Source organism: Lagenorhynchus albirostris, chromosome 1, assembly GCF_949774975.1.
Source record: "Lagenorhynchus albirostris chromosome 1, mLagAlb1.1, whole genome shotgun sequence".
Taxonomy (NCBI): domain Eukaryota; kingdom Metazoa; phylum Chordata; class Mammalia; order Artiodactyla; family Delphinidae; genus Lagenorhynchus; species Lagenorhynchus albirostris.
In genome coordinates this window covers 31,828,197-31,846,234 of record NC_083095.1, presented here as the reverse complement: position 1 = coordinate 31,846,234, position 18,038 = coordinate 31,828,197, and the positions used below count along the sequence as shown (strand labels likewise).

Here is an 18,038-nt window from a genome sequence, read left to right as displayed (position 1 = left end):
TGAGGTATCACCTCACACCAGTTAGAATGGGCATCATCAGAAAATGTACAAACAACAAATGCTGGAGAAGGTGTGCAGAAAAGGGAATGCTCTTGCACTGTTGGTGGGAAGGTAAGTTGATACAGCCACTATGGAGAATACTATGGAGGTTCCTTAAAAAACTAAAAATAGAACTACCATATGACCCAGCAATCCCACTACTGGGCATATACTCAGAGAAAACCATAATTCAAAAAGACACATGCACCCCAATGTTCAGCGCAGCACTATTTACAATAGCCAGGACATAGAAGCAAGCTAAATGCCCATGGACAGATGAATGGATAAATAAGATGTGGTGCATATATACAATGGAATATTACTCAGCCATAAAAAGGAATGAAATTGGGTCATTTGTAGAAACGTGGATGGATCTAGAGACTGTCATACAGAGTGAAGCAAGGCAGAAAGAGAAAAAGAAACACCGTATGCTAACACATATATATGGAATCTAGGAAGAAAAAAAAAAAAGGTCATGAAGAACCTAGGGGTAAGACGGGAATAAAGACACAGACCTACTAGAGAATGGACTTGAGGATATGGGGAGGGGGAAGTGTAAGCTGTGACAAAGTGAGAGAGGGGCATGGACATATATACACTACCAAACGTAAAATAGATAGCTAGTGGGAAGCAGCCGCATAGCACAGGGAGATCAGCTTGGTGGTTTGTGACCACCTAGAGGGGTGGGATAGGAAGGGTGGGAGGGAGGAAGACGCAAGAGGGAAGAGATACGGGAACATATGTATATGTATAACTGATTCACTTTTTTATAAAGCAGAAACTAACACACCATTGTAAAGCAATTATACTCCAATGAAGATGTTAAAAAAAAAATCAGATGTTCAAATTTGAAAGAAGCCTCCAGTGGTTTGATTTCCTAAGTGAAGTCATCCACCTGCAGCATGCCACGCAGACCCCCATAGCAGGTGTCCAGTGTGCCCATGGACCCAGGAACCCCTTCCAGGTAGCTAAAGTAGTAACAGTCTCGGGGGATAAAAGGGTAGTCCTCCTGCATGGCACCTTGGTCGTTATCGGTGATTAACAGGAAAATGCATGGGCAGCAAGCTCTTCTTGACTCTCATGTGAAGCACGTGTCTTTGGCCACTGAAGCGAAACTTGTAGGAGAGCTGGCCTTGTGTTGTGGCTCCACGCACTCTGTGGGACACCTTCCTGGGGATCACAATTTCAGAGGAAGTGAAGCGCCAACCTGGGGGGTCATGGGAGCAGCAGGTCGGAAACAGGAGTAGCCAGAGCAGAGGCAGCCAGAGATCATCTGCCAGGTGGGCCTGGGCCCAGGCAGGCCCCATGAGTGAAGAAGCCTGTGACCAAAGAAATCCACTCCAGCGGGAGGCAGGCAAGACTATCCCTGCAACAGCAACTCCTAAAAAGCAGTCTAGTCCTGAGGAGAGCAGAGAGAGGCTGGAGGCTGGGCATCCCCAGAGAGGTGGAGGAGGGAGAAGGAAGCTCTTACATAACAATGGTGTATTCATAAGGGGGAGGGGCTGTGCTAAGTGATCCTGGGGATCCTGGCACAGGGCTCTTAGAGAGGAGGAAACATGGGAGAAATTAGGAAAAATGGAGTGTATAGCTTGGGCTGAGTGGTCCCGCGGCCTCTTGGAGAAGTCACAGGGGAAGAATCAGTGGGTGTCGTGCAATTTTAAGACAGTGATTGACATTTTTTTCCTGAAACCAAAATGAGACAAGGCTTCAATTTGTAATTAAGAAATTACGAAATGGAGAGGAGAATGGAAGCTTCTTTGTGTGAGAATTTTGAGGAAAGAATCAGATTCTCTCATACTTTATAAAAATAGAATGTGCTGGGGGTAGTTAACGGAACGAAAGAATAAATAGTGTCATGAGTAGAAAAGGTAGGGTGGATAATAATAGTTTCTAATAAAGTTAAACTTATACTTGCTCTACATCTCAGTGATTCCAGCCATAGGACGTTCCCCACAGTGGTATGTGGATATTTATAGCAGCATTATTCACAAGTTTATTCCACAGACTGGAAAAAAACCACCAGTACTGAATAGATGAATGGCAAACTGGCATATTCATTTAGTACGATAATCCTAAGTAAATCTGAACAAGTTTCCAACATGTGTAAGAACATGGATGTATCTATCTCATAGATATTATGATGATAGAAAGAAATCAGACCAAAGAAACTTCATACAGGACTTCATTTGTATGAAGTTCTGGAATAGTCCAAAAAATAATATAGGGGAACAGAAATAAAATCACTGTTTTCGTGATGTGAGGGAAGGGAGGGATGGAGGGAAGTTTCTGGAGTGATGGGAAACTTCTGAATCTTGATTGGGGTGTTCTCAAGATGAACGTTTGAAATCCTAACCCCCAAGGTGGTGGTATTAGCAGGTGGGGTCTTTGGAAGGTGATTAGTGCTTTTATAGAAGAGGACTCAGAGAGATCCTTCACCCCTTCTGCCCTGTGTGGTTACAGTGAGAAGGAGTCATCTATGAGCCAGGAAGTGGTTCTCACCAGACACTAAATCTGCTGGTGCCTTGATTTTGGACTTACTAGCCTTCAGAACTGTGAGAAATTAAGTATTCTTGTTTATAAGACACCGAGTCTAAGGTATTTTATTATAGCAGTCCAAACAGACTAAGACAGGATGGTGCTTACAAGTCAAAACTCATCAAGCCACATCCTTAAATCTGTGCATTTTATTGTATGCTGACTATACCTCAAAAGAATTGATTTATAAAAAAATTCTGACTTTAGCTTCTTTTTAGCTCTTTCCAGAAGAGTGCATCACTATCATGATCATCACTGTTTCATACTTCCTTTTCCTTGTCTTTTCAAAAATCATTTCTACATAGAACTGCTTGTAAATTGAATCAACTCAAAATAAGGAAGTTACCATGAACAGTTTATCTCACTTGACTAATCCTCTTGTGGATCATATTAACACACACATTAATATTTAGAAAAGAAGAATGTACCACTGTGTAAATGTGTTATATGCAATACTGGAGGATTTTTTTAAAAATCAGTGCACCCAGGAATATTCAAAAAGATACAAGTATGATTTAACTCAGCCTGAATTCACCACGAGAAAAAACGTAATTTCTTTTCTTATTTTTAAACTGAAGTATAGTTGATTTACAATATTATATTGTTTTCAGGTGTACAACACAGTGATTCAATATATTTATAGATTATACTCATTTAAGTTTACTACACTTTAAATATATGATGCCAGATGCCACTCTCTTCTGGCCTCTAGCATTTCCACAGAAACTTCAGCTGTTGGCCTTCTGAATTAGTGTTTTCCTTTTCTTCTTATATATACCCAGGTGTGGAATTGCTGGACCATATGGTAGTTTTACTTTTAGCTTTTGATAAATCTCCATACTATTTTCCATAGTGGCTGCACCAATTTACATTCCTACCAACAGTGCATGAGGGTTCCCTTTTCTCCACATCTTCGCTGACACTCATTGTTCCTTGTCTTTTTGATAATAACCATTCTGAAAGTTGTGAGGTCGTATCTCATTGTATCTTTGATTTGCATTTCTCTAATGATTAGTGATGTTGAGCATCTTTTCATGTGCCTGTTGGCCATCTATATGTCTTCTCTGGAAACTCTTCAGGTCCTCTGCCCATGTTTTAATCAGCTTATTGGTTTTTTTTTTTTTTTTCATGTTTAGTTGTATATTGCGGATATTAACCCCTCATCAGATATATCATTTGCAAATATCTGTTCCCATTCATTAGGCGGCCTTTTCACTTTGTCAATAGTTTCTGCCCCTGTGCAAAACCTTTTTAGTTTGATTAGGTTCCATTTGTTTATGTTTTCTTTTGTTTCCTTTGCCAAAGGAGACATATCCAAAAATATATTGCTAAGAAGAATGTCAAAGAATGCACTCTCTCTGTTTCCTTCTAGATGTTTTATGATTTCAGGTCTTACATTTGAGTCTTTAATCCATTATGAGTTTATTTATACATAAGGGGTGAGAAAGTTGTCCTGTTTGATTCTTTTCTATGTTCCTGTCCAGTTTTCCCGACACAATTTACCAAAAAGGTTATCTGTTCCCCATTGTATTTTCTTGCCTCCTTTGTTGTAGGTTAATTTCTGTATAAATGTGGGTTTTTCACTACTGTAGTTTTGTAGTATAGTTTGAATTCAGGAAGTGTGATACTTCCAGCTTTGTTCTCTCTCAAGATTGCTTTGGATATTTAGGGTCTTTTGTATTTCCATGGAAATTTCAGAATTATTTGTTATAGTTCTGTGAAAAATGCTATTGGTATTTTCATAAGGATTGCACTGAATCTGTAGACTGCCCTGGGTAGTAAGTTCATTTTAACAATATTAATTTTTCCAATCCATGAGCATGGTATATCTTTCCATTTGTTTGTATTGTCTTCAATTTTTTTCATTAATTTCTTATAGTTTTCCGAGTACAGTCATTTTACCTCCTTAGTTAGATTTTATCCTAGGTATTTCATTCTTTGCATGTGATTGTAAATGGGATTGTTTTCTTATTTTCTCTGATAGTTTGTTGTTAGTGTATTGAAATGCAACAAATTTTTGTATATTAATTTTGTATTATACAACTTTACTGTATTCATTGATGAGTTCTAGTAGTTTTCCAGTGGTGTCTTTAGGATTTTCTATGTATGGTATCATGTCATCTGCAAACAATGACAGCTTTACTTCTTCATTTGGATTCCTTTTGTTTCTATTTCTTGTCTCATTGCCGTGGCTAGGACTTCCAATACTGTGTTGAATAAAAGTGGTGATAGTGGTCACCCTTGTCTTGTTCCTGATCTTCGAGCCTCTTTCACTTTAAGTCTGGGTGTGATTGGCTGATGGATGAGCTGAGCCCTGGTGCTCTTCTCAGTGCATGGGCCCTTTAAGAAATGTCTCCCAGATTACTAGTGTCTTGTGGGTCCCGTTAGTTTTCAAAGATGTTGGGGGTCATCTCTCTGGTGCAGGTCCTAGAAGTTGAGGTTACTGATGTGGAAATAAAACCCTTTGCTCCTCAGGGAGAAGCTTCAGGTTTTGAGTTTTCTCTGGGTTGTGTGCCACTGTGCTGGGGATGGGGTTTATGGCAAGATTGTATCCCAGCCTCCCGCCCAGTTTGAGGTGGTTTTCCTCTTGTTTGCCTGATGTGGTCATCACTTAGCCAGTCTTTAGGTTTTTTTAAGAGAAAATTGTTCTGTAGGTAGCTGTAGACTCAGTGTGTGAGAAGAAGTGAGATCAGGGTTTTCCTATGTTGTCATCTTGAACCAGAACCCTCTGTTGTTGTTTTGCTTCCTTCCTTGTTCTTGGCTATTTTCTAGATAGTTCTGATTACCTTTGGCTATCTCAGTCATTTCTGTAGGTTTGGGAGTAAAGGCAGAAATTAGAGGGACAGAGATCCCACTATAGTAGTAGTGGCAGTGTAACCAGCGTTTTTTATCTTCTGTATTTTGATGCTTTGACATCTGGGGCCTTCCTGACCCTGAATGGACTACTCCTCCCAGTGTTAGTCAATTTCTAGAGATAGTAAACAACTCTCCCATGAGCGCAGTTTTCAAATACAAACCAGACAATCCAGAGCCCACATTCCAACTACCTCCTTTCTCAGCTCTCACACTTAGGGCCATTATCCACATGCCCTAATCACCCCCAAGGCCAGGTACCAGATAGCTAGGGACAGCCCCTATGCCACAGAGACCATTGACATTATTCAAACTAGCCAATCCTAAGCCTGCTTACCTGGCCTTGTCTGTTCCTTCTCATGGAAACCACAATAAAGTCTTTTGCCCACAGTTCCTCCCTCTCCCTCTGCTTTGTGACCAGCATCAGTGCTTCCCTGTGTGGCCCCCATGGCACAGTGTGTCCTCTTTTCTTGGAAACTGTGAGTAACAAACTATCTTTTCAATGTCAGTTTTCTCCTGATCTTTTGGCCTTACTATACCTCAAGTATTCTATTAATGCACAATATTTAAAACAGGTAGGAGAAAACTACCAATCCTTTCTTATTCCCTTTTTTCTGCATCTGAAGAGACACTATTGTGTGTGTGTGTGTGTGACTAGTACCAAATAATTTTTCCAGTAAGTTATTTTTCTACACAGATTACTTTCCTCCAAACTCAAAAGGCAAGGACAATGTAGTGGAGTATAAGGAGCCAGAAAATATTCTGGTTCTGGTTTCAAACCTTGACTGTTTAGGTTTTAACATTAATAATGATATTAACTAGAGACAGTTAACTTCACAACTCCGAAGTTCTATCTTTCCACCTTTATCATAGGGTAATAATTTCAATCTAATAACATTATTTAAGCATGGAATGAAATAACTTCCATAAAGTGCCTGGTGAGTTCTTAATATTGTTATAACTTTTATGTAAATCCTTGAATTTTGGATGGTATCCTGGCTATGATGGGTGCTTCATGAAGTCTGACAATGGTCACTCTTCAATTCATTTCCAAAATTACAGCAGGGGAAATTTTCATTGAACTTTCCCTGGCTTCTCTTTCTTGTAGGATAAGAGATTCTTAAAAAGAGCCTTTCCTAGGAAATGTGTCCATGCTCCTCAATTTGGGACTCCAAGGGATCAACATTTGGGAGCTTTCTTCTCTCGTTTTCACTCTTAGAAGTCTATCTCAACCTGCGATAGTCTTTGGCAGCAGTCCTCAAACTATAGTGTAGCAGGACCTCAGTTTTTGTAAATAAAGTTTTACTGGAAAACAGCCACACCCTTTTGCATATATATATTGTCTATGGTTGCTTTCATACCAAAACTGCAAAGACCCAAGGCCTGCAAGCCTAAAATATTTACTATCTTGTCCTTTGAGAAAAAATTTGCTGAACCCTGGTCTTCGCTGTTTGAAGTTGGGTTTCTTCCTCTGTGGATTAAAAATGACCACAAATTCTTTGCACTGCTTCCATCAAGAGGTGGCGTTTAGGTCCCATCCGATAATGACTCTAGGCTTGGCCATGGCCTGGTCTGGCCAATAAAACATCAGCAAGTGTGACAAGTACAAAGGCTTGACTAGTGCTTTCCACATTGGGACTTGCCTTCTTAGAACAATTCCCTGAGAACCCCACCCCTTCCACTGCTATGAAGAGCCCAATCTAGTCTATTGGAAAATGAGAGGCCATGTGGAGAAAAAGCAAGGCACCCTTGGCTATAGCTAGCACTAAGTACCAGACAGGAGGGAGAGGCCATCTTGGACTACTTACCGTTCTTCTGCCATCAGATGAATGCTGTTCCATGTGACTCTAGGTGGTAGCAGAAGAAACAGTCAATTCATAGAATCTCTTTGAAAAGAATTTTAAAAAATTTAAGCCATTAAGTTTTGCAGTGGTTTGTTATGTAATTGATAACTTACATACCTTCTTTGCCCATCAAGGGAGAAAATGGCCATTCTGTACACATTACAGTTAGACACTAGCACTTTGACTCCAGGTCTGGTGTTTGCTTAAGTCATATGATGCAGCAATAATGACTTTTCATATCAGAGTCAGCTATATACAAGGTAACTTGGGCAAAAGTCAATATTCAGTTCTGACAAGTCCTTTCACATCCTGTGGCACAAACCCCTTTCTGTATTCTATGTATCTTGTAAGGTTTTGGGGGATGGAGGGAAGACAAGTCAGATAGCAAATGTTGGTAATTGTTTTCAAACTTTGTATAAAACGAATGGTACTACTACTGCTATTGTGGTAGAACATTTAACCTAATGCAGTCAATTCCCTATTATCCATAATGGAAGGCTATGCTAGCATGGTTGAACCAAATTCAGTATAATAAACTTTAATTTCCTGGAATGATGGAAGAGAAATGAGACTCCTCACTGGCTTGAAGGAAATTCCCACGTCTGGCACTAATTAGCAATGTATCTTGAGCAAGTTATTAACTTCTTTAGGCCTTGAGTTACCCTATCTATAAAAATAGAATTATTGATACCGACTCGCATAGTTGTGAGAATTCACTGACATTTATAAGTTATGGAAAAGGATGGCCCAATGTAGTGCCTGGAACCATGGAGAGTAGAGACAGCATAGTGTAATGGTTATGTATGTAGGTTCTGGAGCTAAACCGCCTGAGTTTAAATCCCAGCTCTGGCACTGAATAGCTGTGTACTTCAGGCAAATTAATCTATGTCTGACGCTTATCTCATCTGTAAAATGGGGATAACAGCAGCAGTTATAGAGTTGTTGTGAGGCTTAAATAAACACATGTAAAGGGCTTAGCACAGTAGCTAAAATAAGATTAAGATAGAAATAAATTGATGAGAGCTTAATAATTGTTAGCCCATTATTATCAGCAGTACATGATAGAGCCCTTATCCTTATCTCCTAATCTTCTATGTCAAAGCTAAGCCTCAAACTGATCATTTAGATTTCTTTCTTTTCTCTTTCCATTGCTCTGTCAGAGTGTTACCCCAGGAAGTTGGCGGTTAAATAAGGAGATATTTATTCAACAATTCCCCAAATAAGGTGGAAAAGATTGTAAAGATTTACTGACAAATGCAACAAGTTTTTGTTGAATGTCAACACTAAGTTAGGCACAGTTAGATACACTATTATTTCATGTACTGTATCTGGTATCAAATAGAAAAGCTTAAGAGAGATTATTATCTGTTTTGATGGCATCATTAACATATTTAATTTATAATGGTATTCCTTAGAAAATATGGTTTTATCTCCATATGTCTTCCAAGTTGCTATAGGGCATCTATTTGATCTGAGAAACTGACTGCTCTTTAGATCCAGGCATGCAATATGACGTTAGGATCAAAGTAGAAAGGAAGCAAAATAAAATAAGGTTCATAAGGAAAATAATCTTATAAAGACTAACATGTCTTGGGGGTAAAATGCGCATGTATTTCACACAATAAAAACAACGTTCAACGTCAAAAACAGTAATAAGAAACTCATTCAAATCAGCATTGCCAATACAGAATTAAAATGGGATTCAATTTTGTGATTCCATTCGCAAATCTGCAAAGTAGGAAGGATCACCCATTTTCCTGTGACTGGTCAAGCAATTTAATGATTACAGTAAATACAAAGTTCTTTTGTAAATGACTCTGTTAATGATTGACTTGCATTTGAAACCACATTTCAGCTCTCTCCCTTTCCCCCTTTCCCCTGCAAAAAGAAAGAGAATATGAACAGTAAGGAAAACATTTAGAAACAAGACCTAGTGGTTGCTATAATTTGATTCTTTAGACACAACAATGCTTTCTTATCATATAGGTTATTACAGTATCGTCAAGTATATCAGGTAAGCAGATCAAGTGCTTTGGAGTCTCTCTATAAATATCAACATCAGGCAAGAGACTATGGCTGTTAAGGACTTGGTTCTGATCAGAACAGAATTCCTTAAAATACTGTCTTCCTTTTGGTAGCAATTGCCCTTTTGGATGTGAGTGCTTGTCTCAAAAAGATTTGCAGATAAAAACAGAAACAGCAAAAGAGGCTTACCCCAGGATACCAACCAACTGTAAACCTATTATAAATGAGAGGTAAAGAGCTTCACAACTCAATCTACTATTTCTAGGTGATATCAGAAAAATACTTTAACATCAAGATCACCAACAAATACTCCCCCACTTTCAGATAATGAGCTATTTCAGCTTAGAGTGACCATATTTAATTTATATTATCAGCACCTAGTAGGCACTCATTTGTTGAATGAGGAAAAAAACTCTCATCTGTCCCAAGATAAATTTCAACTAAAATAGTTATAATAAAATGTTTATTGTCTTCACATGAAATTACATGAACTATACTCCCCCACATAGTTGAGAACCTTATGTTTCATTTTAAAAAATATTTTAAAAATTGCTTATCTACACAACAAAAACAATGTCCAATGTAAAAAAAATACTTTTTCTAGTTTTGAACTATTGGAATTAGTCTCAGAAGAACTCATCTGATTGAATTTGATACAAGGTCTTTCTCAGATTACTCTGTGTAATCTCCCAATTCTGCATGATGCTTGCAATACCCTTCAGCTGTCAGTTCTTCTGATCTTTATTCAAGGCCCAAAGAAAGAAGATGGAAGTGGACTGAGATAAAAAGGATAGCTTTGTCTATGTTCATATAGTGGATACATTCAAGACATATATATGAGACAGAAAGGGCACCTCTGCAACAGACTAAGTCTTTGATCTGGGTTAAGTTAGTTCACATCTCTGAACCTTGATTTTCTCATCTTTAAGACAGATTCATCCTAGAATCTTTTAGCTCCAATGTTCTATGATTTGGTTTTAATTTAATAGAGGCACACACTGACACGCTAATACATTTTGCTGGAGTTTGGTCAGTCCTTAGCAAATCAGAAGCCAAATACTGCTCCACTTCTTATTCCACACCTATACTTGAGGCAGAAGCTAATGAGAGCTGGGCTCCAAAAAGGCCCAAGTGCAATTCTCATTTTTGGCTGGAGCAATGCCCGTATGTAATTCAATAATTTAAATAGTGTCTAGGTTTAAATGCCAGAGCATTTTTGTTTTTGTTTTTCCTGACACTGCACACTGGAATTACATGAACTCTGTTCTACTGCTGCCCTATTCCCACCCCTAGAGATTCTGCTTAACTGATCTAGGTGCAGCCTGGGCATCAGAATTTTTATCAGCTCTCTGGGTGATTCTAACCTGAGAAAAAGGTGACTATTGGCATAGAGCAGTGATTCTCAAACTTTAATGTGCATCAGTCACCTGGATGGAGTATTAAAACAGATTGCTGGGTGCCCTACTCAATTTCTGATTCAGTAGGTCTAGGGTAGAGCCCAAGAATTTGCTTTCCTAACAAGTTCCCAGGTAGTGCTAATGTTTTTGTCCAGAGACCTCACTTTGAGAACCACTGCCAGTAAGGAAATATTGGTGGTGGCACCTGAAGTCCTGAGTTTAAATCCTGATTCTACTATTACCACCTATGTAATCTTAGTAGAACAATTTATTCTCTTTTCTTTAGTGTCTTTTTAACAATACTTAGACTTCAGAGTTGTGAGGCATGAAGAAACAGTGTTACCAATCAGGGTTTAGTTTAGTACCTGGCACAGAATGTAGTAACAGGTATTAATTTCCTTTTTCTATTACACATTCTAGATGGTGTGATTAAGTTAAATCAATAGCATTGGTTAAAACTTGGCAGGAAAAGAGAGACGACTGAAGCAAACAACGTCTTATTAGAATTGTATGTATAATATAGGATGATAAATGTAGCAAAGTGTTTTAAGTAAATGTCTTAAAAAAGATTTTCATTCAATTTTTAAAACTTTGAACATAGTAATTTAGGTGGGAAGAATATTAGCTACAATCGATAAAGTGATAGAAATGTTAGATTCAATCTATAAATAGGATGCATTTTTTAATGACCTACAATGGACTCCAATACTTCATCTATGGTAATAATTTAATTTTCTAGAGAATCAGAAATAAGAATATAATTGAAGTAGCATATTTGCCTAAACCTTTACTATATTGATCTTTAAACGCTATTTAATTCCAGAGAAAACCTGAATTATTAAAGTGCATTGGAATCCCTATTATCAACCAAAGCAAAACCTCTACCAATGATGGGATAGGTGTTTTTATTTACATATACCAACAAACAAAAAACAAAATAGCTTTCCTTCCTGCTTGCCATTTGCTTCCTTTTGTATGTCTCAAGGTCCTCTCAGGAGTTAATGTCCAAACCCTGAAAGGAATCCTGGGAGGAAAGCAGGCCCACTGCAGAAGCTGCTGCACATTCCTCCAGATACAGGGAGGGCACCCGAGGTTGTGCCTCCACAGAGGGGCTGGTTGAGGTGAGAACTGGAATACTGAATGCAGTTGTCTAAGTGAGTCTCAGAGGTACTGAACAGTTCAGGTCTGAAGGCAGAAATCCTCTTAGGATTGTTTACAGCAAGTTTCTTCTTATACCAATCGGTGACCCAGAGGCAAGGTCTTAACTGGGGTTTTTATTTTTAAAAGCCTTCCCTTTCCACTCTGGCCTGATGCCATTACGTGACAGCTTTCTTTTTCTGAATTCCTAAAAAAAAAAAAAAAGAAAATGTGTCTGCACGTCTTTGTAGCTGCATCATACTCTGAAAAGTACCATTTCTTTTATTATTGTTCTCAACTATTACTTAACCTGATGATATACTTTTAACTTCTCATCTATTTATGAATTCTCTTGACTGTGAGCTCCTCAAGGGTCCTTAACTTGTTCCCTTCCTCCATGCAACTTTCTCAAGTGCCTCTATTCTCAGTAACCGTTCCCTTTGGTTTGCAATATAAATTTGACACTAACTTACATTGCCTTGCCTATGGAGGTAATTGTTTATTATTTTATGTGTAAAGGTGTTCTCTTCCCAACTGGAACCAAAAAACAAAAACCCTTTAGGAATGGAGGCTAAGTATTTTGCTTCTTTGTAAAAGTCATAACAAAGCTGATGTCCAATCAACACTTATAAAATTCTTATCAGATCATCCATGCTAAAAATTGGACACAACTCACTGCCTGAGGGAAAGTCTTCATACTCTTGCTGTCAAGATTATATAAAGCCTATAGCCTGGCCAGTATATTTAGAGGATGGAAATGATTTTCTTTAAGCCAGAAAATTAGTCTTGGTTCAGCTCTCCTTAGTGCTTTAAAACCAACCTTCAATACCACACGAACAGGAGGGTTCCCACCTCACTTATATCCTTGGTATTCCCTAACATCCATTCATCCGTAAGGCTTCTCCTTGAAACATCCAGCAAACTTCCCTAGCCGCTAAAACAAACAAAACTCTTTTCTTCGCCTTCCCCGCAAAATGATTTATTCATTAAAAGCCATAACCAGCGTTCAGAACCTTTCAAAAAACAGTAGCAATCCAAATCCTTTCAACTTAACTGAATTGAAGCAGAGCTGATTTCATGCCCATCCTGCTGGCAGCAGTCCCTTTCTCAGATTTTGCCTGTTAGTCGAAACAAGACTGGTAGATAGCCTGAGTTTTTTCACTGGGTTGGTTTGGCCCCATCGCCATAGTTATAGCTCTGACCACAGACATTCCAGCTGATCCTTTATCAGGTCTGTAAGGTACCAAAACAGTCACTAGGGTAGCCCAGAGATTAGTAAGGTTTATATTTACATCTCCCGAGTTTTTTAAACAGACTGACTTGCACAAAGCTGGATTATGTCATTTTACCTCAACTTCACCGCAGCTATTATGAGAAGAAATATTGTTCTAAGATTTTTAATTAGTTGCATCCTCTCTTAAGGCTCACTCTCTCACTCCTGCTATGTATCAAATTCTTCAGTTAAGATTATCCCTTAATTCTTACATCAGAAACCCAGAAACCAGAGTTGCTTTCTCTTTAATTCTCCATAAGGCATCACTATTACACTATCATATATGAATATGTATATGTATGTGTATTTTTTTTGCTTTCTTAAAAAAGTAGAAATTCTCTCTTCATTCACCTCTGTTTGATACAAAGTAGGTGCCCAAGTAGGTAGTTAGAAATTAAATAAAGGACACAAAAACTTCCCAATGAAGATCATTAAAGAGAAAAATCCTTTCTTCCTCTTATTACAGCTGATCTTTGACACATGCCAGGTAAGAAAAAAGGAATCACGCATGGTGATGGGAAGACTGGACCTCTCCCTCTCTGGGTTGCAGCTGAACTTCTATTGGTGGTCCTAGTAAAATATATAACTCTTCATTTGTTCTAGGCAAGTCCTTCTTTCAGCATTCCTTCAAACAACGCCTTTACTCTCCCACCAGAGTATGAGGATTTAGAGATTTTGAGCAGCAAGGTTCTGGTTGGGTAGCAGTCTCTTTAAATTGTGTGTTGGCTATGTAGAGAGAGGGAAAGTTATGGGAGAATGGCAGGGGAGGAGGGTGAGAGAAAGAGAGAAATGTATCTTCTTCTCCGGGAGCACTGGAAGAAAGCAAGCTTTTCAAAGTCGTTGCCGGTATCTCACGAAGGCCCAGGCTGCTACCATGATGAGGGCAAACACGGGCACCAGCACCACAGTTACGGGAATACCACTTGGCTCCCCTTCACCGTGATGTCCTAGAGGCCCATTCTGCACCTGTAACTGGAAGGGGAAGAAAAATGTTAACTGTAGTGACCAATGTGTGTTCACCACAACTGAAATGTCCAAGCTGACACATTACCTGGGTCTACAGTCTCTATACCACCCAAAGCTGTAAACCCCAAGCACTATCGAACAGGAGTCCTCTCTGTTTGTCCTGAGTTGATACAACAATCTCACCAATTCTTTGGAAACAAAATAAATCTGATGGGGAGGCATTTAACCTTGCTGTGCTACTGACCTAAAGGGACCCCTGAGATAACCTCTTTCTATTTCTGTACTGTCTCCACCAAGCTATATGTGTATCATACCAGGAAAATGAAGATATGAGGTGAAGTCTGTTGATCCTATAGGGAGCCTGGAAATTACTGGCCAGGGGCAGGGTGTGTCCATCTTTCTAGAAAGATTATCAGTCATCAGAGTGCAATAAGAGCAGATCTGAGCAATGTTAACACAGGTGCAATGCCATTATTTAGAAATACTTCCAATTCCCAAAAGGTACCCACTCCTTCCGAAGGTGGGGTCCTGTCCTTCATCCCCTATTCTGTAATACTAGGCAAAGATAAAGGTGAAACCTATATGGAACGGAAGTAAAAGACTCAAAGGTAAATAAGTAAAAATAAATCATATCCTAACAGTTATAATTCTTCATTGTCTAAGCATTCCATTTTGAGGCTGGTGGTCTTTCTTTATTTCAATCAATTTTGTAAAAGGTAGCCTTTCTTAACATTACCTTTTTTTTAAACCGTTTTTTAAAACTGAAGTATAGTTAATTTACAATGTTGTGTTAGTTTCAGGTGTACAGCAAGGCGATTCACTTATATACGTATTCTTTTTCAGATTCTTTTCCATTATAGCTATTACACGATATTGAATATAGTTCCCTGTGCTATACAGTAGGTTCTTGTTTATCTATTTTATACATAGTACTGTGTATATGCTAATCCCAAACTCCTAATTTATCTCTCCCCCCTCTGCCCCCACTATCCCCTCTGGTAACCATAAGTTTGTTTTCTATGTCTATGAGTCTATTTCTGTTTCATAAATAAGTTCATTTGTATCACTTTTTAAGATTCCACATATAAGTGATATCATACAGTATTTGTCTTTGTCTGACTTACTTCACTTAATATGATAATCTCTAAGTCCATCCATGTTCCTGCAAATGGCAATATTTCATTCTTTTTTTACAGCTGAGTAATATTCCATTACACACACACACACACACACACACACACACACACACACACACACACCCCACATCTTCTTTATCCATTCATCTGGACACTTAGGTTGCTTCCATGTCCTGGCTATTGTAAATAGTGCTATGAACATTGGGGTACATGTATCTTTTTGAATTAGATTAACATTAACTTTTAATAGGTAAGTGGCAGCAACTGCAATGCCATCTTTAATTAGATTTAATCTCCTTATTACAATCCATGAAACTCTGACGCCCTCAATCTGAAAGACAAGACTGAACAAACTACCTTTTCTATCCTCTATCCCACCTCTACATCTTTCATTCATTTCCTGATGAGATGTCCTGAGAGAACACACTCAGTAGAAAGACATGGTTTTTAGGGCTAGGCCAGTTCCTTGACCAGAAAAATCTGTTTTGTTTGGAGTTATTTATGGAAGTTTCCTAAAAAATGAACCTTGGAAATCACTTCTCACATGCCTTCAAAAAGAACTCTAATCGTATCTAAAGCGTATGCCTATATTTGCTTGCCTTTATCTATTGCATACATTCTCCCATGCTTTCGAAACAAAGAAGAGCCAAGGCAGAAGCAGCTGAATACCAATGTCTCCTATCAACCTGTTTTCTAATCCAGCACGCTGAGATTCTGCTTGCAACCCCAGCTGTTTTCTCAGATATCTTTTGTGCCTTGCCCTCTCCACTTTTTTTTAACTATCTCCTGTTGAACTTTGAAGCCTCACTCAGGAGTTAATGAAGCAAAGACAGCATAAGTTCAAGAGGGAGTAACTTTAAAGGTACAACTAAACTGTGTTGTAAATGCATTCCAAAGTCCTTCGTGCTATGGGAGGAATTATGTCCACTCAGGCTTCTCTTCTCATTATCCAAATTATAAAACACTAGGAACTAAGGAATGGATGTAGAATAGGTGCTAACTTGACTGAATTCTGAATCCCATTTCCTTTTTCCTGGAGCTCCCCTTTGAGCGCTAGAACTTTGGTCAAGAGGATCCCCAAGTTGATAAGAAAAGGGTTCGTTGTGGTGATAGGGAAAAGCACATAGTGGGTATCAAAAAACCCACCATCGTTGCACTTAGAGTTTCATAAATAAGAATGTTCAAGGGCAGACATATATTTCCTTCCCTAGTAAGAAATAAAATTGATTCTGGTTGTATTTTTCCCCATTTATTTTAATTTGGTTGTCAAGCTTTATCTTTAGGGCACATTACCTTGAAGCCAGGACCTGGGTTGCAAACATACTGTTATAAATTTCCTTTAATGATAAGCAGAAGTCTCAGAAGACCCCTGCCTGTGCCAGACAGGTTTTTCAAAAGAATGACAGTGAAAGGAAAAAAGCCAAACACACTACTGAAAATTACACCACATGGTTTATTCACAACGTTACAAAAGCCTGGCGGCAGCAAATGACACCTACCCTGTGCTGCACTCTCAGGGACACAGCATAGCCTGCATTACGAAAGAGGTCTACAGCATCCTGGTGCAGCAGGTTCTTTAGGTCTTGGCCGTTTACCTGCCAAAAACAGCAAGGAAAAGTAGTAAGAGACATAGAATGTGAACTCTCATAAGTCAAAGATTTACTTTCATGTGACCAAAGATTTAAAAAACAAACTCCTACAGAGCAAATTCCAAGGGCTAGAAGAAGGGGTAAAGTTACTTAGAACTCAGAGTAACTTTTTTCATTTTTGAAGCTATGTTTTCCTAGAACTGAGGTTACATGGGCCATCTGAAGAGTACCTAAGTTTACAACAACAACAACAACAACAACAAAAGGAATCTCTCCTTTTTCTGAGCTCCTACTGCCTGCCCTGTTTTGACACTTGGGATTCTGTTACTGTATTTGTATGTCTTCCACGAGTATCAGCCTGCTTCCCTACAGCTAACATGGTCTCCCAGGTTATCACTCTATCCTTTATATGTCTAATCCCTGGCATGGCCAGCTTCAGCTCTAGAAATACAACTCTGAGAAGCTCTTCCACAATTTAGTTTGATGTGGTACAAATCTACTAGCTCCTTCTATTGTTCTTGTTTTCTTTTGAACAATTTCCCTTGACTCCATGGATATCCCTATCCTCCTCAAATTTACTAAAAACCGTATTTCTGTGATGATACAAACTTCTAAAATGTTTCGGTGAAGGTGAGTCCTACTACTTAAAGGTGAGAGATGTGAAGGACTCTGGTATTAACACTGCTCAGTGTCAGGAGTGACACTGGCCACAAGTGGTATCTATTCTATGCTGCAATCAGTGACACAGCATAGCGTACTTTATGCAAAATCTACGTATCTTTCATACATGTCAATGTCAGCAACGGCAGCAAGAACATCTAATATATTTGGTAGGTTCTGTGCTATATGTTTTACATACATTATCTCACTGAGTAATCACAATAATCCTATGAGGTAGACACTATTTTTATCTTGTTTTCACAGATGAAAAAACTGAAGCTTAGCAAGGCTACGTAATTTACCTAAAGTCATAGTAAGTGTAGAAGCTAGGGCTATAGGGGTTTTATATCCTGGAAGGAAGACTAAAGTGCCCTGGCCTTTTACTGCTCCTTCTGCACGATTATTCCTCCACCTTGACTCACCAGCTATTCTTTCCTCAGCTGAAGATCAAGTCACTGACTTATTCAACCTTCGCACAGTTTTCCTTCTCCAAGAGGTTCAAAATTGTCCCTCCACGCTATTTCCTGCCAATATCCTTGTGAATTAATCTATCAACACTTTGGCCTTATAAACTGTCTACCTTT

At 38.7% G+C, this 18,038-nt stretch overlaps 1 protein-coding gene across 2 annotated transcripts in view; it reads right to left on the bottom strand.

Moving 5' to 3' along the window:
- Positions 1 to 782: 782 nt before the first annotated feature.
- Positions 783 to 18,038, bottom strand: part of SYNJ2BP (synaptojanin 2 binding protein) — a 101,964-nt gene continuing 84,708 nt past the window's right edge. Inside the window, exons 6-9 of one of the 2 annotated variants that reach the window (XM_060140207.1) lie at positions 16,705 to 16,800; positions 7,389 to 14,075; positions 7,236 to 7,274; positions 783 to 1,209 (exon numbers count right to left, since the gene is read on the bottom strand). In XM_060140207.1, the coding sequence (XP_059996190.1) occupies positions 13,935 to 14,075; positions 16,705 to 16,800 (237 nt within the window). In that variant the 3' untranslated portion in view covers positions 783 to 1,209; positions 7,236 to 7,274; positions 7,389 to 13,934. Of the gene's footprint in view, positions 5,382 to 7,235; positions 14,076 to 16,704; positions 16,801 to 18,038 lie in introns of both variants that reach the window. The other variant, XM_060140198.1, reaches the window with a different exon arrangement.